Source organism: Lichenostomus cassidix, chromosome 10 (genome assembly GCF_008360975.1).
Source record: "Lichenostomus cassidix isolate B80296 chromosome 10, HeHo_3.0, whole genome shotgun sequence".
NCBI lineage: Eukaryota > Metazoa > Chordata > Aves > Passeriformes > Meliphagidae > Lichenostomus > Lichenostomus cassidix.
This window is the reverse complement of record NC_139491.1, coordinates 439347-467071: the sequence shown is the minus strand read 5'-3', so window position 1 is coordinate 467071 and position 27725 is coordinate 439347. Positions and strand designations below refer to the sequence as shown.

Genomic DNA, 27725 nt, shown 5'->3' with positions numbered 1-27725 from the left:
CGTAAAACTATCACAAACCTCGGTTCACCCTGAGATAGAATAGATTTATTAGCAAGAGGTAATCAGGAAACATATATTTTTACAAAAAAAATGGAAATATTTTTCCCAAACAAGCTGTAAGTTGAAATAGTTTTAGGGCTTGAAAGAGAATTCCCATACCACGAGGTATTGCTTACAGCAAGTGTTGTGTGAGTGGAGCATGCCTGCCACTGCCGGGGAACCGTGTCAGGGACTGTACAATGTAAAAAACCCAGGTACTATTCACAGAATAAGCACTACATTACTATATCCTGCTAGCGGGTGGTTAGCCAGGATTACAGTAGATGTAATAAAAACACTCGTCATCTCTAACTCTACGTCATGATACTCAGAGTGGGCACAAGGGCACGGATCTACAGCATATCAACAGGAGCTGGATGCAGCGAGGAGAGGCGAGGGGATGCTTCCATCTTCCCAACTTCGGAGGGACCGGGGCAGCAGCCAGGGCTCCCTGTGCCCAGCCAGCACGAGGGTGGCACACACACAGAGGGCAGCTCACACCGAGGGACAACGTTTAATGTGTTCCCTTCTCCCACTTTACAGAGTCTGCCGTGGGATGTCACCGCCAGCACTGTCCAAGGGAGAGCTGCTCTGTGCTGCCCCAGAGCCCCACGGGGACACGGGGACTCACCTGCCCCACAGGGACACAGGGACTCACCTGCCCCACAGGGACACAGGGCTCACCTGCCCCACAGGGACACAGGGCTCACTTGCCCCACAGGGACACAGGGACTCACCTGCCCCGCGGGGACACAGGGCTCACCTGCCCCACAGGGACACAGGGACTCACCTGCCCCACAGGGACACAGGGCTCACCAGTGCCACGGGGACACAGGGCTCACCTGCCCCACGGGGACGCAGGGACTCACCTGCCCCACGGGGACACAGGGACTCACCTGCCCCACAGGGACACAGGGCTCACCTGCCCCACAGGGACACAGGGCTCACCTGCCCCATGGGGACACAGGGCTCACCAGTGCCATGGGGACACAGGGCTCACCTGCCCCACGGGGACACAGGGACTCACCTGCCCGACCACCAGCCCCCCCAGGAGGAACAAATGACAGAAGTAACATCATCGAAAAGAACCCGGGACTCCAGCGAAGTGTCGATGCGTTAAACCTTAACCAGGGCGGGAAATCCTACGCAAGGTCTAGTGCGGCCTGGGGCGGGGGCGGATTGCTCGGAGAAGCACAGACTGGGAGTCACTCCAGGGCGTCCAACGGAACGAAGGGTATGTACAGTATGGTATAGCGAGTGTACACGGGCGGCCACCGCCGCGCTCAGGAAGGCAGTTTGGGCTCTATTCGCAGAGAAGCTTCGTAAAGGGTTTCCTCGTCCATCACAGACGACTGGTCCAGCAGGTACTGCGTCACCTGGGAAACGCAGCGGAGCCATTAGGGGCTGGCAGAGCACAAACCCTAATAACAGGCACCCCAAACCCTGATAACAGGCACCCAAACCCCTGAGAACTGAAGCACCCAAACCCTGGTAAACAAGGTTCCTGCGGCACAGGGTGGCTGAAACCTTTCAGCTCATCACATTTTGGGGGCCACCATGAGGCCAGCTGGTCCTGGTGGTGCCCGTGGTCGGACACACTGCTCCCTGGAGAAGGGGTGTTGCCCCTAAATAGCTCAGAGGGGGAGTCTGCTGGAGCTCCCACAGCTTCCCTCCATCCCCTGCCCCCTGCCAACGGCCTCCAGCCAGACATAGCCACCACTCCAGCATGGAGCTGCCCGGAATTGAAGGCTTTGGCGCTGTGATGGAAGAGGGAGATGAGGAGCAGAGCATGTCTGTAGCTCTGGGGACAGGGCCATACCTTTGGCTGGTGCTCGATCTTGTAAGAGGTTTGCTGGAACTGGCGGATCTCCCTTATGATGTGTGAGATCTGTCCAGGGATAAAACACAGAAGGTGTTCATGGCTCAGCCACTACCCAAAGAACCTGTCCCCATGTCTGGCAGAGCAGGGGCACCCAGCACAGCACAATGCAAAGGGCCTTTTTCTCTCTCCCAGGCATTAGCAACAACCCCAGGTGTCTGCAGGGGACACACATGGCTGTCTGGTGCTGTGCAGGTGAAGGCTGAGGGGACACAGACCTGGCCACAACCACATCACCCCAGCCCGGCCCTGCATGCCCACACCAACGAGCTGGAGCACTCACCATCCTCATTTTGGAGAAGTTCACCAGGCCATCCTCTGTGTAGTTCGGGGTGCCCTCCTCGATGAACGCCAGGTCAGTCAGGTACATGCCCAGGTAGGGGACACATGGAGGGTCACAACTTTGGGAACAAACCAAAAAAATGGAAAAGTGTTCCCTGGTGTCTGGCAGTGATTTTTTCCCTTTGCAGTCCCTTTTATTCCCATCTTTCCACATGCTGCACAAAGGAGCAGCTCAGTCCTGAGGATGGCTTTGCCAGCCACTGTGCTGGCTCAACAGGACACGCTTTAGTGCAGGCTCTGAATGGTCCTGGGAGCCTGCCCCACACCACAGGCCCCAGAGCAGCCAGCAGCAGCCATGGGAGAGGAGGAGAAGCACCATTCACTCACTTTTTCAGTGCCTCCCTCAGGTTCTTGAACCTGCCCTCCGACGACACCAGCTTCTGGAGCTTATCAATCAGAGCCTTCGTCTGCAAGAAACCAAAGTGCTGCTCGGCAGGGCCCTGGAAGAACCCCCTGGCACATCACCCCATCAGCTGTTCCTACACCTCCACAGCTACAACTGTGCCCTGGCCATCACACCTGGCTGCTGGTGAGGAGGCTGCGCTTTCTTCCTCCCCTGCTCCCACCTCTGCCCTCGCCAGCACCTGCTTTCATTCAGGTTTATCATTTTACAGGAAAAATGACTGCTCCTGGCTGAGAGGAGCCCACAGTGGTGCTGGCTCAGCTCCGTCTGGCTGTGCACCAGCAGGAGCCAGCTACTCCTGAACCACATACCTCAAACAGGAATTCATCCTGCTCATCCATAGCAGGGCCAAGGAGCCCAGAAAACCAGTTAAAGAGAGTCTGTGTGTGTGTGCAGCTACAGAGCTCTCTGGGACATGTTTAACTGCACCTCTGACTTGCAGGGTGGGACCAGTCTCTTCTCACAGGTAACAAGAGATGGGACAAGCAGAAAGGAGCTGTGCCAGGAGAGGTTTAGATTGGATATTGGGAAAAATGTTTTATAGAAAGGCCTGTCTAGCCCTGGCACAGCTGTGCAGGGCAGTGGCAGAGTCAATGAAGGATTTAACAAATGTGTGGATGTGGCGCCTGGGGACATGGTGGCCTTGGCAGTGCTGAGGGAACAGTTGGACTCCGTGGTCTCAGAGGGCTTTTCCAACCCAAACAACCCTGTGATTGCAGGAATAAACCTGACTCCAAGGCAGGGTCTGCCTGCCCACACACCACCTCCCTCCTGAGAACAGCCTGAAACACCTTTCTCCATTTTCCAAGTCTTTTTTGATGCCTGTCTCATGCTGCCCCAACACCATCCCACCAACCCTCCCAGAAGGGTGTCACCCCTACCTGCTTGGAGACCTTGAGCCAGGTTTTCTTGAGGCGGAAGATGGCACTGCGGTTGAGGGAGGAGGTGATCTCCAGCACGGCGTTGTAGTTGTGCAGGCAGCGGCAGATGTCAGCCACTGCCACCCACTTCTCGATGGCGCTGACCCGCGCGTTGATCTCCTCGTTCCGGATGATCTCCGACGCGATCAGGTTGCTGACCTTGGGGAGACACGGCCCAGCCTGAGCTTTAGGGTGATGTTGGGCACAGCTCCGTGTCCTCCAGCCTTGTAGCAGCTTTTAGATTTCGCTGCACTGCAGCAGCCCCAGAAGGAGCAACTGCACCAGGAGTTGCTCCAGCTGCCCCGGGTCCCCGAGGCAGGTGAGGCCCGTGGGGCAGGTGACCCTCACACCGCCCAGGCCCTGGGGCAGGGGGCTGAGCTGCCTCCCTGTGCCCATCCCCCTGCGCCCTGCAGCTGCACCTACATCATTGAAGTGCTTGGTGTTCTTCATGATGTATGGAGTCCTCTCATTCTTCTCCAGCTTCATCCAGCCTTGCCCGAAGAACTCTCTGCAAACCACAGTGGTGGGGTCAGCTTTTATTTCCCAATTTTATGGGATTCCTAGGCCCTGCAAGCTCCACTGCATCTGTACAGGATGGGGATCCCAGGGTCTTTGGCCTCCCACACTGCCAGAAAGGGACAATGTGGATGTGGTTGAAAGTGTGATGGCTGTGGGAGGGTCTCCCTGAGCCGATGACCTTGGGGACACTGGCAGAGAAGCCACAGGATCAGGACTCAAATCTGCGCTTGAGCCAAGCCTGGGCTACTGACAAAGCCCAGGGAAGCTTTGCACTCTCTGGGGTCAGCCCAGCCAGGCTGCTTGTGGGGCCCTGAGTGACCAGAGTCACCTTTCCTGACCCACATGGATCACTCACTCATATGGGATCTTCTTGAAGACCAGGTGATCCAGCAGTGTCAGCTGTTCTGCGATCTCCAGGGCTGAGTGGTTTTCAAATGGTTCTGCTTTGACTCCCTCGGCCTGTGACAGAGAAACAGTGGGAGCACAGTGAGAACTTCCACGTGTCATGGACACAAACCCAAGGCCAAGGTCAGGCTTCCAGGACAAAGTCTTTTCACCAGCAGAGCCAGGGTGTGCAGTGCCTGCTGGTCCAGAGGCACCACATCCCACACTGCACCCAGGCCGAGCCGTGTCCTCCCAGCTCCTCCCAGCCCTGCAAACCCCACAGATTTAGTCATGCAATCTTCTGGCTGTTTAATTAACAAAGCAGCCAGGGATCCCAGCTGGAGCACCACTGGCCCTGCCTGCCTGACCCTGCCAAGGGATTTTCAGAAAAGCAGGGGAGCAGGGATATCCCATCCCCACTGCCTGGCTCTGGCCAAGCAGCACTTGCAGGCACAGGGGCACTCGAGGTGTCCCCACATGGAGCCACCTGGGGTGACAGCAAGAGCCTGAGGTCCAGACCTTCACAGAGTCACTAACCAGTGACTGTCCTCAAACCACTCACAAAAACATTGTCACTGAGACCTGATCCTGGGTCATGGCTCAGGCCAGCACCCAACACACCCCCACAGCTACCCCACAAACAGCACTAGGACAAGGCTGGTGCCATTCCCTGCAACACCTCCATCCCTGCCACCTTCAGATCAGCTGCTAAAATAAACAAACCCGACTGACATCCCACCCAAATAAACCCCAAACAGCCCTGATGACACAGAAGAACCCCCCAAAATCAACACCTCCCCACACACAAGAGCCCAGCACAAGGCAACAGCCCACTGCACAATCCCTTGAGACAGGGATTGCAAAAGCTTCAGGGAACAAACACCAGCTGGGCTCCTCCACAGCTCCACAGAACATGCAGCTATGGGCAACAGCTCAAACAAAGCCTGGGGGGAACTGGCCCTGGTCCCCCTCAGAAGCCACCAGCAGAGCCAGGGGACAGAATCTTGGGTGTTTCAGGTGCGCTAGGCCAGTTTCAAGTGGCTCTTGCATTTTTCTGGGAACAGATTTGGGCTGGGTTTGTTTTTTTTCAATGCAGGAAGACAGCAAGTGCTCTGCAGTCATCCTAGAGGTTCTAAATCCATGGCACATTCACAGGGCTCTCTTCCTGGGGTGCAGCACTGATTCTGGCTGAGCCAGAGCGCATCACTTGGAACTGGAGCAGATTTGGGGACACAGAGAATGTGCCAGCCCCTCAGGGCTTTCCCATGTCCCTCCAGCAGGCACAGGGAGGTGTCTCTGTGCCTTCTCCAGCCATTCTGCAGACTGCAGGGGGAATAATGTGCCTGTGGGCTGGTTAGTGTTGCCTCTGCCTGTAACAGATCCAGCTGTGCTCACAGCTGGCCCCTCCCCAGAAAGCCTTTCCCTGCTTTGCAGCTGCACCCCTCACACTGGGCTTGGAGACTCACTGTTCCCCGAGCTGGCTGTGCCAGAGCACCAGGATCTTTCCACCACCTCAAGCTACCAGGGGCAGGGAAAGAGGGAAGGAAGGGATATTTACCATCTGCACAACCTCCTCCAGGGTTATCTGGTTGTCTCCTGGATCCTCCTGCGTCAAGGTCCTATGGCATGGAAAGACAGGATTACTTCTGGGAAGCCACCAGAGCCACACAGCTCCAACAGGGCAGTCCAGCTCCAAGGATTTGCATGGATGAAACACTCGGCCTGTGTTTCATACGAACACTTGAGTTTCATTTCTCATATTAAAGAGAAAAACACTCCTCAGCTGAGGCCACATGGCCCCACCTGTATTAGCCCTGAGCATGGGGTGGCACACACTGAGTGGGCAGAGCCACCCTGCTCAGCACAGCCCCTGCCCACGGGAGCCACAGAGCCACCCCAGTGCCCACCAGCAGCAAGGGCCACCCCAGTGCCCACCAGCAGCAAGAGCCACCCCAGTGCCCACCAGCAGCAAGGGCCACACACCCACTGCGTTCAACACTGAGCCTCAGCCATGCACTCGGGGGGTCACACCCACCAGGTCTGAGGGCTGAATGCAGCCAGCACCACCCATCCACCTCCTTGTCTTCCTCTCTCCTTGGGCACTCCCAAGCCCTGGCACAGTCCCTCCTGGAGCCCTCGTGTGATCCCAGGGGAGAGCAGGAACAGCCAGCAGCTGGCATGGTGTCCAGGAAATGCCACCTCCTGCCCACAGCCCTTCACCTGATGATGTTGGCAGCTGCTTTCCTCTCCTGGGTCAGGAGCTCAGGGTCATGGATGACCTCCTCCAGGAAGCCAATCACCCGGAACTTCAGCTCCTCATTGGTCTCGAAGTCCTGCCAAGGCCAGCACAGCCACGGAGTTACTGAGCTAGGAGTGACATTGATCCCAGCAGAGCTGCTGCCCACATCCAGCTGGGACAGGGGCTGCCTCTTCCCAGCAAAATGCCAGCACACAGGAACCAGCCAGGAAGGCACCAGGCCCACTCAGTTGGCATCACCCAGCCTGGGAGAGCTGCGTGACTTCCCAGTGACAACCAGTATGACACTGCTCCCACTGCCCCCATCACCAGTGCAGGGGGACACAGGGCAGCAGGGAAGGCTCCCAGTGCCCAAGCCCTGAGCCCATCCTGAGCACCCCAACAGGCACCAAACCCAGAGACTCCCCTTCCTCTGCACCCAGCCAGGGGGTGAGTGTGGATCCAGCTCTCCTCCTCTGCACCCTGACTGTGCAAACATTGGGATGTGACCCCTGATCCCCTCCTGGGGGCTCCCAGCTCCTCCCCATGGACACTCCTTTGCTTCATTAAAAACTAAATGCCAAATTGCCTTCTCAGCTGGAGCTTGGCTGAGCCACCCAGCATGCAGCAAGATTCCTGGTGGTAGGGAGGGAGGGAGGGAAGGAGGGAAGGAGCCCCTCACCCACCTGTGAGTGTTTGGACACCCAGTGCCGCAGCACGTTGAGGACACGGTTGGTGGCTGCTCTCCGGATCACAAACTCCTTGTCTCCGTTTCGCTGGTCCGTCGGGAAGCCTGAAACTGCCGGTGGCCTTAGCACAGCACAGCTCCCTCGGGAAGAGCTCACAGCTGCTCTAGGGCTGCCAAAGGAGCATCCCCCCTTCCCTGACTGCTGTGCCAGGAGGCAGTGGGACACCTGGGGCCACCTGTAACCTGCACATCCCTCGGGCAGCACCATGCCAGTGTTCCAGGACACAGCCTGGAGCAGGAGCTGGGCTCTGGGGACTCTGGGCTCCCCCAGCACAGCTCTTCCCAGCCAGGGTGTGCCTGGAGGGAAACCCATCTGGGAACAGTGGACATGGGCACCCCAAAGCAGTCCCTCAGGTACCTGCGCTGGCCAGGGACATCCTGCGGTACTTCTCCTTGGTGGGGGTGCCCTCGTTGGCCCCCGCCGTGGCGATGGCGAAGGCAGAGGTGGCTGACAGGGCGCTGCGGGTGCTGTCCAGGTCCCGGCAGGATGTCATGACCACGCCGTTGTTGTAGGAAAACAGCGAGAAATCTGCGGGAGAAGAAATCCAACATCCCCGTGGGCACTGCTGCTGCCTGGACAGACCCCACACATGCCACCCCCCTGACACATGGGCATCCCCCGGACCAGGACAGGCCTTGGCTCCCTCAGTACCTGATGAATTTTTGCACTTGATGGACTTGGGAGTCGTCGGAGATTTCGTTGGGGAAGCTTCAGCTTCTGCTTCATCGCTGTGGTTGGGATCTGTGTCTGACTCTTCCCTGACAGACACCTCTGAGCCTGGAAGGAACAGGGAATCCCTTTACACATGCTGTCCACAAATACAGACACATTTTAGTTCTTCACAATTTTCCCAACCCATTCCAGCTTCGTATGCAGCCACTATGTATAGGAAAGGTACGGAGTCTCCCTGTTTCTCAGAGATATTTTGGAATGGGTTTTTTCTTTGAGGTGAGGAGGTGTTGGATGGTGGTTTTTTTGGTTTTGTTATTGAAAATTACTGAGTTTTCAGGAGGCAGAATCTCTCCACACATGCACTTAAACTGACCCCTCTGGGCCAGAGCCCCCATCCCTAAACCCACAGGGACTCACTTTGCTTGCCTGGCAGAGACTCCTCTTGCTTGTCTGAGGCTGCTTCTCCTTCATCTGGGATTTTGTTGGGATAGCTACTGGACACGTACAGCTTGTTGATGTCCAGAGTGGTCTTGCTGAAGGGGGCCATGGAGGAGTACACACCAGCATAGCCGTTGGAGGAGCAGCTCAGCGCCGCCAGGTCCAGCGCCTTCCCCCCCGTGATGATGGGGATGTTGAGGGACAGCTTCCTGCGGCGGCTGGGGGACGACGACTTGGTGATGGAGAGCGGCGGCGGCGACGAGAACTTGCGGTTGGCTCTGGGGGACCTGGGGGGCTCCCCGTAGAGCAGCTTGTTGTTCTGGCTGTTGGCAAACAGCAGCTCCAGGGACCTTGGAGAGACAGCGAGAGGCTGAGCTGGCACCTGCCCTGCCTGCAAGGTCGTGGGGATCCCCCCATGGCACTGGGACCCTGGGGCATCCCCTAGGTACAGCAGAGCCACCGTGAGCCCTCACCACCCACCCAGGAGTGGGGACACCTGCAGAGCTTGGGTTCACTTCCTTCCCCTGTTTGGGGCTATCACAGCTCATGGCGAGCAGGTGACACAGTCCCAGGGGGGCACCAGGGCTGGGCAGGTCTGGGGCATGGAGACTGAGGGCAGGGGATGCAGGAGTGGTGCTACAGCCCCTCCAGATGCCACCATTCCTTTGGAGACAGGACAGGTCCAGGGACAGGGCAGGGGTGCAGGGACTGGGGACAGAGAAGGGATGAGGAGCAGTGGCAGACACCCCAGCCCAGGGACAGGACAGCTCCCAGGGAGCACTGCAGCCTCACCGTGCCGGGATGGCACTGATCGGCTTCTTGTAGATGGTGATGAGCTTGTCGAGGACGACGAGGGCAGTGGTGAAGACGCGGTAGGAATGCAGGAAGGTGTTGAGGAAGTCGATGCTCAGGAAGCGCAGGTCGGTCAGCCTCTCCAGCAGCCGCTCCACACTGGCATAGCGGATCTGCAGGACCTTGCAGGAATTCATCGTTTTACTGAACCTAATGTCAACATCATCACAATACAAGCTGGCATCAGACCTGCAGAGAAACAAGATATCTGTGGTTCCAGCCTGGAACGAAACCAAGAGACCATGGAAAGCGGTGCAGGAAGGAGCTTTGTTTGTACTGTGTGTCCCCATGGAAAATGCAGGTGGGAATGCTCCCAGGGGAAAACCTGGAAACCCACACCCTGGAAAGGGTGGAGTGCTCAGTATGCAGAGGGATGTGGACAGGCCACCCCAGGTGCACAGAAACCAAGCCCCTTCCCCTGCCTGGCAGCAGGAATGGGGCAGGGACACCCCCACGCCACCCCATCCCACCAGTCCCCTTATCCCACAGTTGTCCCAGCACAGCCCCTGCACCCCAGCACCTACAGGGACAGCAGCCCTCCCTTCTGGCACTGTTACCCCTTCTTGACCACTGTTATTCTTCTCTAAACTCTCTGTCCCAGGGAAGTCACAGTGGTTCCGAGGCTCCTGGCAGCGTCTGGCTGTCACAGAAGCTGTGTCCTGGCCTTGTCCACACTCACTTGATCATCTGGGGGACAGTGACCTTGGAGTTCTCCTCGAAGGCGTTCATCATCAGGCCGTTGCAGCGGATGTTGTCCACACACTGGAAGAGACACAGTGGGAGGTGGAGGAAGTCAGGTCATGGCTTTACCCAGAGCAGACACATCTCTGCTCCCTGCATCCCCACCTCTGATGGGAGACCAGGCAAGGACAGCCCAGCAGGTGACAGGGGGCAATCCCTACTGAACTGGGAGTTCTGCCTCTTCCTCCCACTGAGACAAATATCTCCAGGGCCTTTTGCAGAAAACAAATGAAGAGCAGGTTGGTGTTGCACCACATGTCCAAGTCAGAGGAGGAACCTTCATGTGCAGGAGGGCAGTGACAGGACAGACCCTGCTGTGTCACCTTCCTGCTCCTCCTCCTCCTCGTCCTCAAGCCACCAGACACCACCATGGCAATGGCTGGGCTCTGGGCACACCCCAGCTCCCAGTCAGCCCCCAGGAGCCTCTCTGCTGCCTCAGATGGGTGCCCAAGACTGCAGCCCACGGCAGGTTCTGACACCCCAAAGGTGCCAGGGAAGCTCCCGGGGTGCAAACCAAGCCCCAGGGCAGGTGGTGGGGCTGCAGTCACACAGCAAACCAGCTTTGGATGCCCAAACTGATGCCAGGGATCAGCAGGGATCAGCCCAGCAGGGATCCCATGGCAGCTCCCCATCCTGAGAACTCCCCAACCCCTCCTCCCTGCTGGGGCCTACCTGGCTGATGTCACTGGTCCATGCAGCCTTCTCCTGCCTGGATGAGGCCACGAGGATAACAGTGAAAGACGAGGCATCTTTCGGCTCCACCACGATTTTGAAGTCAAGGTGGTCGATGTCTTGTCCTGATGTTTTCGCTTTGGAACAGAAAAACGCCACACAGTGATTGGGAAAGCCTTTCCCACCCCCTCTCCCCCAGCAAGGGCTTTAGTCAGGTTTCAAGGAGATTTTCTTCAGCTTTCTGTGGGTTGTTGGCTGCCCCAGGAAGGTCAGGTCTAAATGTGGGTCTGCTTGGTTCACAGTAAATAATTAATCTAACTCAATCTCAGTCGTGGATTCCTTCAATCTATTGGCACCTGAATGTACCCACCCACCACGTACCGTCCTCGTCGGTGCTCTCAGGCTCCTCCACCAGCGTGCAGTCGATGAGTGAGATCACACCATTCTGCAAGGGGGCAAGGGGGGCTCAGCACTGGGACCCCGGGGGCTGGGGATTCCCCCATCCTTGTCCCCCACGCCAGGGATGGGGACAGGTCAATGCCCCCAGAGGACACACAGCCCGTGCCCAGTGCAGCACCTGCTTGCACTGGGAAAAAAAAGCTGTGCCCACTGGGATCTCTCCTTGTCGAACTGATCAACTAATTTGTTTATAAGTTATTTAATAGAAGCTTTAAATTTAATTTTCCCAAAGTCTGTTGTTGCAATTATCAGCTCTTTGCCACGGACTGTAATTCTTCAAACTGATAATTTAATGCCAGTAACAAGCAATTTCTGTAAGGTTCTTGCTCAATTAACTGCCAAACTTCCCCAAATAAACACAGGGGCCCGGGGAGTGACGAGAGGAGCAGGCAGCACTACAGACAGCCCGGGCTGTAATTCCAGTTTCTTCCAGAAGAGATTGTCAAGGTTTTTGCTGTAGATCAGGGTAAATTCTTTTATCAAGATCTTGTAGTTTCTCATCTCTCCCGTGACTCAGCTCTGACAAGGACCATGCGAGATAAATCCATGTGGCCACCAGCTCCCAGCCCAGCACCAGGGGCTGCACCAGGGGAGGGCAAAGCAGCCTCTGGACCCCTCTGTCACCAAGAGCCCGGCCAGCTCGGACCACAGCCAGGCCATCCTGTGTCCCCTCCCCACAGCCAGGGAGCAGCAGCAGCCCCCAGCCCCTCACCTTGGTGAGGTGCAGCTTGCCCCCGGAGCCGCGGGTGCAGATGATGAGGTGCTTGGAGAAGAGGAAGCACTGCCGCTCGCCCTCCTTCCGGAGCGACAGCGAGCCCAGCCGGCCGCGCGTGATCTTCCCCTTCTCGGACATGGGCACCTGGATCAGGGACCCTGCGGGGGACATGCCCTCAGCCCTGCCATCGGAGCACTGCTGGGGCACAGGTGCACGGGGACAGCACCCAGCACGTCCCCAAGTGCCAGGGCTGGGCCCAGACACCCACATTATGGTCGCCCAGCCCACCCTGTACCCCATCCCAGGACATTCCACAGGGACCCACAGCGTGGTCCCACTGCATCCCTGGGTGGGGAATCAGTAACAGCCAAAGTGTACCTCCTGCACCATTATGTGGAAAAGTGCAGTGACAAAACTGCCTAGAAGTGCCAAAACTGCCTGAATGTGATGTGCTTCTGATCAGTGAAAACTCAGAACTGGGTTATATTTTTAAATTTCACACTCACTGGAGTAGGGACAGGGACAGGGACAGGGACAGGGATGTGGGGCTCACGTTCACCACAGAAAGGGAGGGATGTGGCACCAACACTGACCTTGTCTGACAAAGGTCTGGCTGGTGTCCAGCAGGATCTCACACCCCTCGATGATCATCCTCTCTATTGCCAGGTTTTTCCGAATATTTTCAGTCTCACTCACTTCATCATGCATTATCCTGAAGGAAGGAGAGGAGAAAATTTGAGCTGCCATGGGATCTGCACAAGTTTTCCCAACCCCTTTGGCCATATGGTGGGGCTGCACCAGGTAAAACCAAAACTGAAATAATATGAAGGAAATTGCAGCAGTATCTGCCTAGACACAGCCAGGATCTCCAGAGGTGACCTGTATATCTGCCTGTGCCTCCAGGCTGATAAACACTGAAATGTAAGTGCTTGGAAATCACAAAATTCAGATTTAGGGCAGAGAGATCCCCCCATCACCAGCCCCCTCTGATATTCCTGCTCCTTGAGGAGTGGGAAAAGAGATGGAAACCCTTTACAGAAGTTAAAGAGTGCTGGTGAGCTTGGCACTGACACCCAGGATACTCCATTTCATGAGCTGGGGAGGGAGAGGATAAAAACCAGGGAATTACAGCCAATTCCCAAGTGCTCCTGTGGAGATCTGAGAGGCACTCAGCACCTTCCCATGGGGCAGCAATGAACAGAGGGCAGAACCAGACCCTCAAAGCCATCCCAGCCTCCAAAGCCCTCATTTCATCATCCAGGAGCTCTGGGAAACACTGCCTCTGGGCACAAGCAGCCAGGACCCATCCAGCCCCAGGGAGGGATCAGCAGCTCTCACCTGGACAGCTCCTCCAGCTTGGACTTGGCGTAATCCAGGCTGTTCCTCTCCACGTGCTCGTGGGGGGTGTGAGCCAGCAGCTCATGCAGTGTCAGGATGTACCTGGGGATCTGCGGCACAAGGGAGCAGAGGGGAGGTCAGTGGGGGGCACTGGGGACAGCAGAGCTCACCCTGGGCTGCTCCTGCCATGGCTGGGGACACCCTGACCTGAGAGGTTAAAGGCTCAAAGCTCCTTGTGCCAAAGCTGAACAGAGAGGGGAAACAATGCGGGGCTGTGCCCAAGACCCTGCTGCTCCCCATCCCAGTCCCAGAGCTGTGGGGTCACTGGGAAGCCACCAGCACCCAGAGTTGTCCCACAGTGGTGGCCCAAGCAGATCCCAGGAGCAGTGTGGGACACCAGGGTCCAGCCCCAGGCCACCTCCACCCAGGCTTTGCCTCACCACCATAGGATGCCAGCTGTGGGGATGGCGTTTGCATTGTCCATCCCCTTTCCCTGGGCATCCCGGGGCTGATCCTGGCTCCAGTGGTCACCTGGAACATGGGGTAGGTGAGGAAGGTCTCCAGGGTCCTCTCCTCACAGTCAGGCTTGGCCTCGTAGTGCTTGAGCAGCTTGTCGAAGTCGCGGTTCTGCTTGCAGTGGGCCAAGATCTGCAGGCTGTACTGGTGGTTCCTCACAAACTCCTGGTAGATGTTCAGCATGGGCAGCAGGATGTCAAACAGGTCGGCTGCAGGCAGAGCAGGGGAGGTAGGTGGGATGCTCCAGCCCATGCCTCGGGGTTTCTCACAGTGCTCTGATCCCTCTCCGTCACCCAGGGCAACCCCAAAATCTCCTGCTCCTTGTGTCCCCCAGCTCTGCCCAGTTCAAGTTTGAAGAGGGTCTAACAGGACACAGTGATCTCTCCAGCATCAGCCTCCCTGTGCACAGCTCAGCCCCACCTCCCACCGCCCAGCAGAACCAGCAACAGCAGAATTTGGTTACACTGGGATTTTTTACTCTGTGACTGATGTGACCAAGTGAGGACATGGTGGGCAATGTGCTTTGCTGCTGGTTGGCAAATGCCTGTGGAGTTACAGAAGGCGAAGGAGCAGCAGGAGGTGGAGGAGGAGGCAGCAGCACTCACCCAGCACCAGTGTGGGCCAGCTGGAGATCCGTGCCTTCAGGCCTTGGTAGAAGATTTGGTGCAAAAACATGATTGTTTCGCTGGAAGAAGAACCAAGACAGCACTAAGCCAAACCAAGAACAGACAGATGAGCAAGAGGCAAACAATGAGGAATTAGACAAAATCTGCAGCCCTTGGGCTGGCTGGGGGACAGCTGCTCAAAGCAGTGCAGAGGGATCCTAGAGGAACAGGGAATGATGGAGCTGCAGACTCCCAGGGAGCCCTGGCACTGAGCACCCGGTGCCCAGGGAGTGTGGTGAGTGTCCAGAGCTGCCAGGATGCCACAGAGCTCCCAGAGCCCAGGATGGAGCTCACCTGTTGAGGAAAATGCTGCTGACATCATCGTGTGTGATGGGAGGCTTCTTGGAGCTGGCAGCCATCCGCAGCGGCCGCAGGAAGTTGTTGACAAGGATGTGGAGCTGCTGGACATACTCAGCCTCAGCCTCCAGCATGCTGAACACCACCTGGTTCCTCTTGCGCATGCTGTCAGCATGGGGGGACCTGATGTAGTCCTGGATGATGGTCTTCCACTTCCTCCGGCACAGCCAGCCCCGCAGGAAGCTCTGCACCTGGGGGAGCAGCAGCTGGCAGTTAGGGACAGGACTGAGCCAGACAGCAACCCTCACTCGGCACAGGGCAGCTGGGAGGTTCCCTGGCTCTGTACCGAGGTGTGTGTGCTGCTGCCTTTTCCCGGTGCTGCTCTGAACCCTCCAGGCTGGGAATCCAACCTTTCATTTAAATACCTGGCACAGGGTGCCCAGAGAAGCTGTGGCTGCCCCAGCCCTGGCAGTGTCCAAAGCCAGGTTGGATAGGGCTTGGAGCAGCCTGGGATAGTGGAAGGTGTCCCTGTCATGGCAGGGGGTGGAACAAGATGAGGTTTAAGATCCCTTCCTTGTGTAATTTGGCATCCACAGCACATCCCACTCTGTGCCCAGCGCTCCAGCCCCCAGCACAGGGGTGTCCCCAGCACAGGGATGTCCCCAGCACAGGGGTGCCCGGGGCTGATCTGTTTCTCCCTGTGGGAATGCTGCTAGGGTGATGGCTTTTCCTTTGCCAAAATAAAACCTGCGACCACAGCCATGGCAGCAGGAGAAGTCGGAGGGGCTGGTGGTGCAGCAGCCAGCACTGGCAGGGACACCTCGTGCTCCTGGGAATGCCGGGAGTGCCCTGCTAACAGATGGGCTCCCACTGGGGCAGAACACATTTTCCTCCTAAAAAGCCCTGCTGGAAGAGGCACCTGCTCAACACCTCCTTCAGCCCCCCAGGGAACACGTCTGCTGTGCCTGCTGGGACCCCCCGGGTGCCAAACCTCGTCACCACCCACCTTCTTGATCTTCTTGATGTCGCTGTCATCGTCGCTGGGCGCGCTGCTCTGGCTGGCCTGGATGCGCTCGTGGTCCTTGAGCAGGGATGCGATCTGTGGGCACAGGGGTGAGCAGCTGCCCAGCACTGCCCGGGGCTGAGGGCATCCTGAGGGCATCCCACACACTGAGGACATCCCAGGGGCTGAGGACATCCCAGGGGCTGCAGCTGTGCCAGGGAACCACACTGGGTCTGTCTTAATGGGCATCACAGACTCACAGAACCACAGACCCACAGAGCACTTCAGGCTGCAAAGGCCCTCTGAGATCATCAAGTCCACCCAACCACAACACTGCCAAAGCCACCACTAACCCACTACTGTCCCCAAGTGCCACATTCACAGGGCTTTTAAATCCCTCAAGGATGGGGACCCAATTGGTGGACAAAGCAGATGAAGAAACTTGGAAAAGCTGTCACTGACTCCTCAGTACCCCTGAACACAGCGCCAGGACCGGGAACTGGAAATCCTATCAGGGGCCCAATCCAAACTCCATCCCTGTTTCCTGAAAAAGCTTTCACAGCGAGTCAATAAACACAACTTGGAGAGAAAATGGCAGAAAAATCTCGAGCATTTGCACCCCAAAATGTGCAGGCGGGGAGCAGCCTCCCTAGCCATGCTTCCCGCACATGTGGGATCAGAGCCATCAGCTCCTGGGTTTTGGTTTCACTGCTTCTCCCTGCACTTTCTCTCCCTCCTCTGCTCATCGCGTGTCCCACGGCCAAAACTGCTTGGAAAGTGACAGGAAAAGGCAAGAAAGCAGCACATGTGCCATCCAGAACGTGGGAAATTGGGAAAATATGATCTGAATTTTGATTTTATAGAAAAGAACAGAGGAAAACAGCTTGGAAAGAGGGTTTTCCTGGGAGGGGAACAATGTCCCATTTTGGACAGACAGGAGGAAAAAAGTGGGGTTTGGTGTTTGTTTGGAAAACACAGGAGCACAGCAGAGCTGGTGGCCACAGGCTCATGGTCACCAATCCAGCTTCTACACATCTGTTTCACCCCATTTCATTATATGCATCAGATTTTAGAAGAGATTTTAGAGCTTTTTGCTTTCTGTGTGCTCTCCCAGGGAGCCCTGAGTTCCCAGAATGCCCTCCACTCCTTGGGGTCAAGGTTTCAGCCCCAGGAAACAGGGGATACCCCACTGCCGAGCACCCCCTGTGCCAGAGAGCATCCCCCACAGCACCAGGCATCACCTTCACCGCTCAGCATTCCCCCTCTGCCGAGCACCCCCGGGCTGAGGAGCATCGTCCCCACTGCCAGGCATCTCCTGAGCCTCCTCCTCGCAGGTGCCCCGGGGACACACGTGTCCCTCTGCTGAGTCATCTGCGCACCTTGCTGCTGCCTGCCATCCCTGGCCCCGTGTCACCCTTGCACAGCCGAGCTGAGAGGGAACTGCCGCCAGAGCTCCCGGGACACACTGCGGGCTGGGGCTGCCCGGCTGGTCACACAGCACTGCTCAGAGCAGCGTCTGAGTGCTCACAGCACCGAGCACAGCGATCCCCTGGGCTTCGGGGGAGCCTGAGATCCCCCCTGCCCCACTCACATCAAACCCACCCTGCAGAGCTGCCTCCAGCTCTGGGATGCCAGCAGCAGAGGGATGTGGAGCTGCTGGAGTGATTCTGGAGGAGGACGTGAAGAGGGTGGCACAGGATGGTCTGTCAGATCCCTTCCAACCCAAACCCTTCTGGGACTCTGCAATACAGCGACTGTTTTCTTGGCTCACAAGATGCAAGGACCGCTCCCCAGTGTTCCTTGCCAGACTGAACCCTTCCCTGTTGCAAGAGCTTCCCAGCTCCGGGGAACATCTCGAGCCCCCCACACACACAGTGCCAGGGTGCCACAGCCACAGCCACAGCCACAGCCACAGCCACAGCCACAGCCACGGCCACGGCCACGGCCACAGCCACCTGCTGCACCTTTCCTGCCAGGAAAATCCCCACGGGAGGCGATGCCCTCGCCCCTCTGCAGGAGCAGGGCCAGCCCGGTGTCACTGAACGGAGCAGAACACACCAGCCGTGACACCCCCGGCCCCTCGCCCACACGGGGATGCCACCCGCCCGCCCGCAGGTCACCCCAGGAGCAGCGCGGGGCGCTTCACCTCGGCCTTGAGGCGCTCGATCTCGATCTCCCCGTCCTCGATCTGCTGCCGGAGTTGCTTGGCAACAGTCTTCTCCGTCTCCACGATCTGCAGGAGATGGAGGTACTTCTGCATCAGCGCCTCGTGCTCTGTCGCCAGGTTCCTGTAGCTGCAGCAGACACGGCCGTGAGCATCCCACCCCCGCAGAGCTGCCCTGCGCCCCCCGGACACCACCCCACCTCCTCCTCCCCGGGCCCTCGGGATCATTTCCCGCAGGGGGAATGGACCATGAGGCAATTCCTGGGAATGCTGCTGCTCGGACAGGGCCCATCCGGGGAGGAGATGGGTTCCCACAAGGGGCAAACAGAAAGGACAGAGCAAACTTCAATGAAATTGCAGGAGACAGAAAAGACCCCAAAATACCCGTGGCCAAACCTCTGTCACCTGCGACATTCCAAGAGTTTAAGAAGATGAAGGATGTGTGTGGCACAAGCTCTACAATGTCCTGCTCTTGGCAGGGGCTGCAGGGGATGATGTTTCTCCCATTCCCTGCACACAGCTCCCACCTAATCCCACACCTCACTGCCAACCCAGCACTTTCCTTCCCCAGAGAGGCACCTGCACAGTGCTGGCTCCTGACTGCTCTCCAGGGCAGGTGCACTGTGCCAGCACTCCCATGGGGCAGACAGGAGCCTGGACAAACCCCTTCCTGACCAGGTTTGCTATTCCAGGTGAATCCCTTCCCGATGGGCTTTGAGCCTGAGGGTGAATCGGGCATCCCTCTGGCACCAGGCTGGGACAGGCAGTGTCAGTGCCGGGGTGGCCGGTGGCAGGGGACTGGGATGGAAATGGGGACGTGGGGGGACAACTGGACACAGGCCCTGCTCAGCACGAGGGTCCCCAAGAAGTGTCCTGCTCTGCCTGCTGGCAGTGTCCAGCTCAGTACCATCCTGCCCACCCCAGCTGCCCTCAGCACAGCTTCACCTCGACCCCCCATCCACAGGGACACAGGGCACACCTGGCGTGAGCTATGGCTGCCACCCACTCGTCACAGTCCTTGGCATCCTCGGTCCTCAGCTCCAGGGTCTTCTGGTTCTCATGGTTGAAGTTGACGGTGAAGTAATGCTGCAGGGTGAGCACAGGGGTTATGGTTAGGCTGCAGACAGGGCTGGCAGACAACATTTCCTCACCCACACCTGGCTGGGGCATTGAAGAAAACCACATTTAGAAACACCACAAGCCTGGCCACGACATGCTGCCCTCAGCACAGCCATGCCACTGGCGAGGAAAATGTTCTGAGAGGAAATTCTGCTGGGCAAAGACATGGCTTTAGAAAAACCTAAATCCACTAAACCCACCCAAGTTCAAGGAGCTGCAGTCCTGGGCCTGCAACAACTGCACTGGGGATGCCTTCACCTGGGAAATGGGCAGAGTGGCAAGGATTCTGAGCTGGACCTGCATCCTCAGCTGCATCCACAGCTTAATGGTTGGGCTTGATGGTCTTAGAGGTTTTTCTAACTTTAACGATTCCATGATTCTATGATCCTTGCCTGCATCCCCTGCCTACATCCATAGGTTGATGGCTGCACATGATGGTCTTGGAGACCTTTTCCATTAAAGGTTCTGTGATCCCTGCCTGCATCAACAGATCCATGGCTGGACACAACAATCTTAGAGGTCTTTTCCAGCCTTAATTCCTTGATCCCTGCTGCATGCCTGTCTGTGTGGACAGTGAGCCCCTCGGGCACAGGCTGCAGCCCTGCAGCTGCCCGGGAGGTGAGGCCAGCAGAGCCCAGGTCCCTCGTGTGTCACTCCCGGGGGCTCCGGGGGGGTGGCCGCGGCGCGGGGCTATTTTTAGCCTCCCTTGACATTTGCAGTGTTTGTGCTAATTGTGTGCAGTGCCGCCGCCGGGTTTGTGCCGCTCCTCTGCTTCCCCGCAGTCTCCAAGGAAACAGGTACCACGCTGCAGTGCCGGATACTGCCCGGAATAACTGGGCTAAACCAAACCCGCTGGAACGAGCTCATCCTGACATCATCTGCTCCTCTGCTGGCTTTCATGAGAACCTGAATTCACAGGTAAAAACACCTCAAGCCCGAGGAGCAGCAGCCTGGCAGAACAAGGCAGCGGCTGTGCCATGTGTGCCATGAAAACACTGATGGGCACCGCAATGTTGTCCTTTCCCATCCCTGATCAGGCCCAGGGGTGCTGGGGAAAAACACCCCAGATGGGTGCAGGAGGCTCTGGGTGAGCCCGGGATGATGGGGAGATGGGGCACAGCTGGTGCAGCAGCACAGACAGACCCAGCACCCCCAGCCCCTGCCCACCCAGGGCTCAGGTCTCGGGGTGACACCCTCAGAGCTCACCCAGCCCCTCTGGGTGTGGCAGAGGAGAAAGAGGGGCTGGGAGCCCACACTGCCAAGGGGCACAGCAGAGCAGTGCCCTTCAGAAACAGCTTTCACCTTTGGGGAGCAACTGGCTGTTGCAGGGCCCTGGGCAGCTCCATGTCTGCCTTCAAGAACCTCTGGAGCTGCACCAGCTCCCCAGCCTCTTGTATCCCACCTCCTTTCCCTCCCTCTCACATCCCTTCCTTTGTAACTGCATCAAGAAGAGCTCATCAGGTTGGAAAGGCTGGAAATGCCCCCGCTGAGCACCATTGTGGTGTGGGGGAGTCCCTTCTAGGCCCTGGTGCCCCCAGCAGCTCCTGGTGCTGCAGAAACAAACCACCACACATTCCCACCCTGTGATCCAACACCACCAGCCTGTGCTCAGCTGAGTCCCTGTGAGGCCATAAACACAGGGAGATGCTTCCAAGAGTCCCCCAGACTGGTCCTCCCCAAAGGAGGGGATGAGATGGCAAGCCCTGGGCTGTCCTTCCCAGACACTGTGTGCTCCCGGGGTCCTGTGGGGATGACACAGAACTCTTTGTGCTCCTGTGGGTGAGTGCACCTGCTCAGAGCCCTGCATCCCGAGTACAGGGTTAGAGCACCCTGACCTTCCCCAGAGCCCTGGGAAAGCAGCAGATTCAGGGCTTGTCAGAGGTTAAAACAAGGGATGCAGAGCCCAGGCCAGGAATTGGGACAGGGACCCGCAGCAGGTACCCTGGGCAGGTACCCTGGCAGCAGAGCTGATGATGAGGGGTGAAAGCCCCACACTGGACCCTCACAAGGACCCTCAGCCCCACAGCTGCTCCAGCTGTGATCCAAGCCTGGCTCCTGCAAGCACACACACTCCATGTGTCGCTCCAGTTTATCCCCACACGATTCCCAGGAAGTGCAGCGTGCTGGGAAGGAAGAAGTTATTTTATATTTGAATAATAAAACTCCCACCACCTTTTATCTCCGCCTAAATGACGATCCCTCTCTGCCATCACAGTGACACATCGCGCCAACAGCCCGGGAGTGCTTCCTGCAGCACTCACAGGTCAGGGACTGAGGGTCAGATCCATGGACAGGACCAGACCCACGGGTGGGACCAGAGCCATGGACAGAACCAGCACAGGACCAGCCCCTCATGGCACCAGGCAGAGTGCTGGAAGCATCAGGATGAGCTGCTGACTCTATCATGGCCCCAGCCCAGCGTCCCTGGGGCACTTTGTGTGCCCAGGGCAGGGCAAGAGTTACCCACAGCATCACTTTGCTTCTCCTTACACCCATTTTTCATTCATTTGGGACCTCACCAACTCCCAGCCCTGGGACCTGACCCCCCTCATTGTAACCCCCTCCCTCTACTCCTGCCAAAATAAGCAGATGCGATTCCTTGAGGAAATCCCACCTTATGGGGTGTTTTCCAGCCTCCCCTGTTTCCATGGTGCCTTCTGAGCCCCACATCCCCCAGACACCCAAGCCTCGGGGATTTCCCTCAGGAAGCCCCAGGGGACACAACAATTCTGTTCAAAATAATGACACGGGAGCTTTCCAGGTCACTAAGGGAAACATTAAGCTCCTCCAGGGGCACCCACAGCCCCGTGACCCCGCTGGGCCACAGCCACCCAGCTGTCCCCAGGCCACCCACAGCCCCGTGACATCACCCGGTCACCATAGGCCCTCCTTGCTGTGGGGACGAGCCGGGGGGGGAGGGACAGGGATGGTGACAGCATTACCAAGACCCCCGATGTGCAGAAAGACTCTCCACAGCATTTTTTAGAATTTGCAGAAGGGCATTGCTTCAGCCTGAACAACCCAGCAGACCCCTTGGGAGTGGGGGAACCACGAGGGAAATCCCCCAGCAACACCTTTCATCCTTTCCTGCTTTTGTTGTGCCATCATAGGGGTTTTCACCCCCTGTCATCCCTCGGAACTGCCTGCTCTCCATCCTCCCAGAGTGGGCAGATCCGCATCCGCCTGTTTGTGGAGCTGATGGTTATTCCAGCTGACACAAAGGGCAAGAGGAGGAGAATTTTCCTGCTCTGGATGGATGAGTCTAAAAATCCACAGCCAGCCATGGCAGCTTTTAACATCCCTGACCTACATACTATGTGCTCTGGGAAAACAGGACCTCAGAGTTGGATGCTCCAGCAGCTCATTTCCATGCTGACGGTAAGAAAAAATATCCCAGAGGCTGCAATTTCCCTCCTTTGTTTCGATAAGGGCTGTCAGGATATTCGGAAATGGATACTAGAGGTGAGCATCACCTGTGTAGAGTAGGCTCTGGAGTCATGGGCAGAAATATCCATAAAATAATTAAAATAAATCAATTTTCCCCTGATTTTATCCGGTGATGCTGGCAGGCAGGTGTGCAGGCATCACCGGAACCAACACCATGAGCATCCTCCTCACTCAAAAATCCCCACATGGCATCACTCAATACACTAATTAATTTAAAACTCAGTGTTACCTCAACACTGATGAATAGTTCAGGTTTAAGTCAACAAACTATGATTTACAGTCCCAAAACTCAGATTGCATGGAATTACCTTCAGGTAGAAGAATTCTCACTGCCCCAGACGGCTGATGCTCATGGACTTGTGGCCGAGGCTGGGATCTGGGGATCAAGTTCTTGGGACATTAATCCTAAAGTTTGGAATAGCTTGGGAGCTGCCTTGCTCAGGGTGTCTGTGGGTGACCTGCTCAACCGTGCCCACAGATGGGATCTGTGCCCTCTGGCCACCCTCCAGAGCCCTTTTGGGGGTACCCAGGTGAACCCCCGTGCAAGGACAGGCACAGCTGGATCCTGTAGCCCCACTGCTGCACCCTCAGAGAGTTGCCCAAGCTCTGTCCAAGCTCTCCCCCTGCCAGGAATGGCTCCATCAGCAGGGCCTGGCACTTGGCTCTGGGGAAACTGGAGCTGCTGGCCTGGCAGAGGCTGCTGTGAGTCCTCAAGGCACCCAAATATTCCCAGCTCCACTCTCCTCCAGCACTCGCAGTGTCACAGGAATGGGGGCCACAGGACAGGGTGTTCTCAGTGCTCTGTGGCCCCATGCCTTGGAAACACTCCGGAGATGGGAAGGAAATCCCCATCCATGGGCAGCAGGTGCTCAGGAGCACAGCTGGGGGAACACAGCTCAGCTCCAGAGCTGCAGAGCCTGGAGCCAAGGGCTCCTCATAGGGCCACTGCCTGACTCAGCACCATACTGCCTCTGTCTGAGGGCTCCTGCTTAGGAACAACCCATGGCACCAGGAAATGGACCTGGAAACTGGCCCTGGCTGCCCAGGGCAGTGGGGAAGTGCCCATCCCTGGAAATGTTCAAAAGCAGGGTGGATGCAGCGCTTGGGGACATGGAGCAGTGGCAGCCTTGGCAATGCAGGGGGAATGGTTGGACTGAACGGCCTCAGAGGGCTTTTCCAACCTTAGTGATCCTGTGATTCTAACTCCAGCTCCAGGCTGGGTCCACAGAGCAAACCCAGCTGTGATTCCTGCTGCCCAGCTGTGTGCAGGAGAGCCCTGACCTGATGCTGGGGTTGGATCAGCTCTGGACCTTGTGGCTGCCCAGCTCCTCTGCTGGGATCTCACCTGGGCTGTGCACCTTCCCACCTGGGCACCCCAATCCTGCCCACCCACACGGACTGGGAGGGGAGATGTGACCACGTGAAAGCACAGCCCAGCACCGAGACCCTCAGGGGGACAGACACAGCAGAGCCAGGGCACAGCATGGCCCAGGCACCACAGCACCCTAAAAGGGGGGTTCCCCTGCCCCAGCTCACCCCAGCACCGCTGGCACTGCTGCCTACAGCAGATAGGTCACAGCCTCCCCACCCCACAGACCCTTCCCCAGGCCACAGCCTGGCCTCACCCAGCAGGAAAATATCTTCCACATCCAACTGGTTGGAAGGAAAATTCGTTTGTGGAAAAACATAACCAAAGCAGAAAACAAAGTTTCCATAGGCAGCAAATCCCTCTTTGGTGTTCCAGTTTTCCAAATGTCTTTGCTCCCTTATTCTCACATACGCCAGTGCTAAAATTCACTGTGTTCCAGGGAAAAAAATACCCCCCAAGCAAAATATGTGTACACTGAACGAGGGGGTTTGAAAACACCACCTCTTAAAATTTCTCCTTTGCAGAGAATTTGGAGCCTTTCAGGCTCCACTCCAGCAAGGAAGGAATCCAAACCTGGAGCTCCTGTGCTGCAGGGAGCACTGTCCTCAGAGCTCCAGATGGAGCTGTACGGCTAGATAAATACCCTCAGAACACAATTAATTGGGATCACGGGCAATGCTAGAAATTTCCTCAGCACCTTCCCTTTGGAGGATGCTGGGCACAGCTGGGTATCAGGTGAGCCTGAAGCCGAGGCATTCCCTGGAAGCATGGGGAACACAGACCCTTCCCTGTGTGCCGCCCGCTCCTCCCACCCCGGCCAGGCTGCGGATCTGCACCATCAATATTCGCTGCTTATTTCATCCCTGGGCCATTAATTAGCTTGCAGAGCAGCGGGCATCCAGCGCTCTGGCTTCCAGTCCCATTTGGCCTAAGGAATTACACAGAATTACAAGCCAGGCGCTGAACCGCGGCAAATCCACGCGGAGCAGCGGCAGGGGAAATATTTGCCATGGCAGGAGTTCCCTGTGACAGCAGCCCCTCACTCACAGCAAGGATCAACTCTCTGGGTACGTTTTGAACGTGAAAGGGGATGTGACATCCTCCCTGTAGTGTTTGCATGGTGGAAAATCCCTCCTGCACAAACACGAAGACCCAGAGCCTTGATTCCAAGCTTGATTCCAGCCTGGCCAGGAAACTTGATTCTAACCTGGCTGGTAAACTTCATGGAAGCTGAACTAGCTCACAGTATCTGTTACTGAAGGGACAGCAGTGACAACCACAGCAGTGTGACCCCTTGCAGCTACACATGCCCCTTGCTGCCACAACCCCCGAGGTGCTGCACCCCACAGCAGGGCTGTGAGGAGCCCCAGCTGGGCAAAAAACACAGTATTTTCCTCTACACAGGGAAATATTCCCAATGCTCCAAGGCAGGAGGGAGGAGATGTGCCAGGGAGCAGTGGTGCTGCATGCCTGGTTCTCCTGGCAGGGTTTTCCAAGTGCCAGGAACAGCCAGAATTAAGGGGCTGATGTCCTCCCAGGCTGCCCCATGCCCTGGGGCGCCCGGGGGGTGCCCGGGGGTGCCTGGGGTTGCCCCTGAGCCCCATCCCGCAGCCCGCCGGCAGCACTCCCACCGCGTCCCCAGAGCCTGCTCAGGCAGTAATTATGCAAGCCCTGCAGAGCTGGACCCAAATCGCGCCGTGCCTGCCGCACGTGCCCAGCCCGGGCTGGGGGTGCCGGGATCCCCCTGCTGCTCCCGCTGAGGGGCTCTCGGTGCCACTGTGCCACACAGGGCACCCGCAGGGCACCTGCAGGGCACCCGCAGGGCACACGGCCGTGCTCCACACACCGCGGTCAGAGGGTGAATGCAGCTGGCTGCTGTCCACGCTAACGAGGCTGGAGGTGGCTCTGGAAGCCATGGATGGGGATTTGCCCCCCCCCAGCTGGAAGCCAGCCCTTCTCCCCCTACCTGGCACCATCCCACCTCTCCTGGACGCTACAGCACATCCCGACTCCAGCAAAGCACCCCAGACAAACATGCCAGGGGCTGCCAACGGCCATGCCGCGCTGCTCCAGGACACACTGCCCCGTCGGGAAAGGCACAGCTGGGGGGAGAAACCCACCCCGGGCCCGTCGGGGGCTGTGGTGCTCACGCCTGGGACCACAGCAGCCCTGGGGCTGGGGAGATCTGGATTTTCCCAGGGCCTCACAAGGGCTTTGGTGTTGCTGCGCTGATCACCCGCAGACATCAGCAGTGGCAAAGGGCGCTGAAGCCCAGCGCCAGCACGGGGTGCTCAGGGGACCCGCATTCCGCTTGTCCCCCCCGCCGGGGTGGGGATGGAGGGGCAAACCGCACACGTGGCTAGGGGAACAGGGTGAAATCTGCCTGAAAACAAGGCCCTGCGCTGCCCGCGCCGCCCCGCCGAGCACCGCGCATCCATCGCAGGCTTCTCACGGCGCTGGGCAGGGGGAGCTGCCTGGCAAAGCACGGGGGCACAGAGGGGGCACAGGGAGGGTGGGAAACAGCGAGGCCGCCTAGCTGGGGCTGCCCCACGGGAACCCCGGGGTTCCCCGCCCCGCCGGGACCGCTGCACAAACCCCAAACCCCAAACCCCGCCGGGCAGGGGGGACGCGCGGGGCTCTGCAGCGCCAAGCGCGGCCGCTGGGAGGCGCCCCGCAGCCCCGCGCTAATTACCGGCGGTTAATTAGATGGGAGGGGGCGTAGGGGTGCTCCGGACAGAGCCCGACACCCCACAATGAGCCCACCCGCCGCTCCGGCACTGCAGCCCCGGGAAGCATCCCCCTTCCCAAGCACGGACCGGTCCTATCGTCATCCCCCCACCCCGGTCACTCGTGGGGTAGGTCACGGGCGCCGGAAGCTGGGGGGCTGCGGGGCCCGGATCCCCTCGGGGCATCCTCCCTCCCCCTCCGCGGTGCCCCCCGAGTCGCCCACCTGCTTCTCCAGGGAGTCCTTAGCCGAGAGGGGGGGCTTGGGGGAGGGAGCGCGGTCGCAGACGCAGCCCTCGAGCAGGTAGAGCCCCGAGGGCCGGGAGCTGGAGTCGGTTTCGAAGTAGAAGAGCATGTTCTGGAGCAGCGCGAACCACTTGGTGTGCCATTTCGTGTTGTCGGCGCTCCGCTTGCTCAGGTACCCGCGCCGGGCCCCGTCCTTCTTCGCCAGCAGCCCCAGGTGGGCGACGTGCCCGTCATTGAGCCGCATCCCCTTCTGCATCCTGCCGGCACCGCGCTCACATGGCCCCCGCCGCGGGCGGGGCCGCGCCGAGCCACCCCCGCCGCCCCCGCAGACCCCGCGGTCCCCGCAGCATCAGCGGCCCCCGCTGCCCCCGGGGAGCCGCCGGGCGCTCATCCCGCGGCCCGGCCCCGCTGAGCCCCCGGCTGTGCCGGTGAGCGCCGCGTCCCGCACCCGCCGCGCAGAGCCGCGGACGGGCGGGGCGAGTGACGGCGGCGACACCGGGGACCGTCAGCGCCGAGCGGAGCCGAGCCGAGCGGAGCGGAGCCGCGGCCCTCCTTCCTCGCCTCCTTCCCGTGCCTCCTTCCCTGCTCCTTGCCTGCCGCCGGCTGCGGGGGTGGTCGCGCCGCGCTGCGCTCGCTGGGGCCGCCCCCGGGCCGCGGGATGCCGGGGCCGCCGCCAGCACGGTCACCGTCAGCACCGCCACCGCTCCGCTCCGCGCCGAGAGAGACCCCCAGGCCGAGAGGAACCCCAGGCATGTGGGACCCTCGGGCCGGCACGGAATCCTACCCATAGCTGGAGCCCCGGACCGAGAGGGACCCC

The 27725-nt window shown here is 58.4% G+C and overlaps 1 protein-coding gene across 11 annotated transcripts; it reads right to left on the bottom strand.

Annotated features, from left to right (window-relative positions):
• Window positions 1–23: 23 nt before the first annotated feature.
• Window positions 24–27244, bottom strand: RASGRF1 (Ras protein specific guanine nucleotide releasing factor 1). Of its 11 annotated transcripts, none has more exons than XM_085070173.1 (29): window positions 26889–27244; window positions 18983–19089; window positions 17986–18133; window positions 15843–15935; window positions 14834–15087; window positions 14480–14559; window positions 13890–14083; window positions 13359–13468; window positions 12614–12732; window positions 12018–12178; window positions 11228–11291; window positions 10847–10983; window positions 10113–10195; window positions 9374–9622; window positions 8561–8931; window positions 8123–8248; window positions 7829–7999; window positions 7409–7551; window positions 6707–6819; window positions 6045–6105; window positions 4458–4561; window positions 4007–4091; window positions 3545–3742; window positions 2588–2667; window positions 2202–2319; window positions 1859–1927; window positions 936–1415; window positions 826–881; window positions 24–771 (listed from the first exon to the last, which is right to left on the bottom strand). In XM_085070173.1, the coding sequence occupies exons 1-27, from the start codon at window positions 27162–27164 to the stop codon at window positions 1323–1325; spliced, it is 3807 nt and encodes a 1268-aa protein (XP_084926299.1). In that variant the 5' UTR covers window positions 27165–27244; the 3' UTR covers window positions 24–771; window positions 826–881; window positions 936–1322. The 11 variants fall into 11 exon arrangements, with proteins under 11 accessions (XP_084926299.1, XP_084926300.1, XP_084926302.1 ...); XM_085070174.1 differs by having other exon boundaries at window positions 962–1415; XM_085070176.1 differs by having other exon boundaries at window positions 24–670; window positions 777–1415.
• Window positions 27245–27725: the final 481 nt, after the last annotated feature.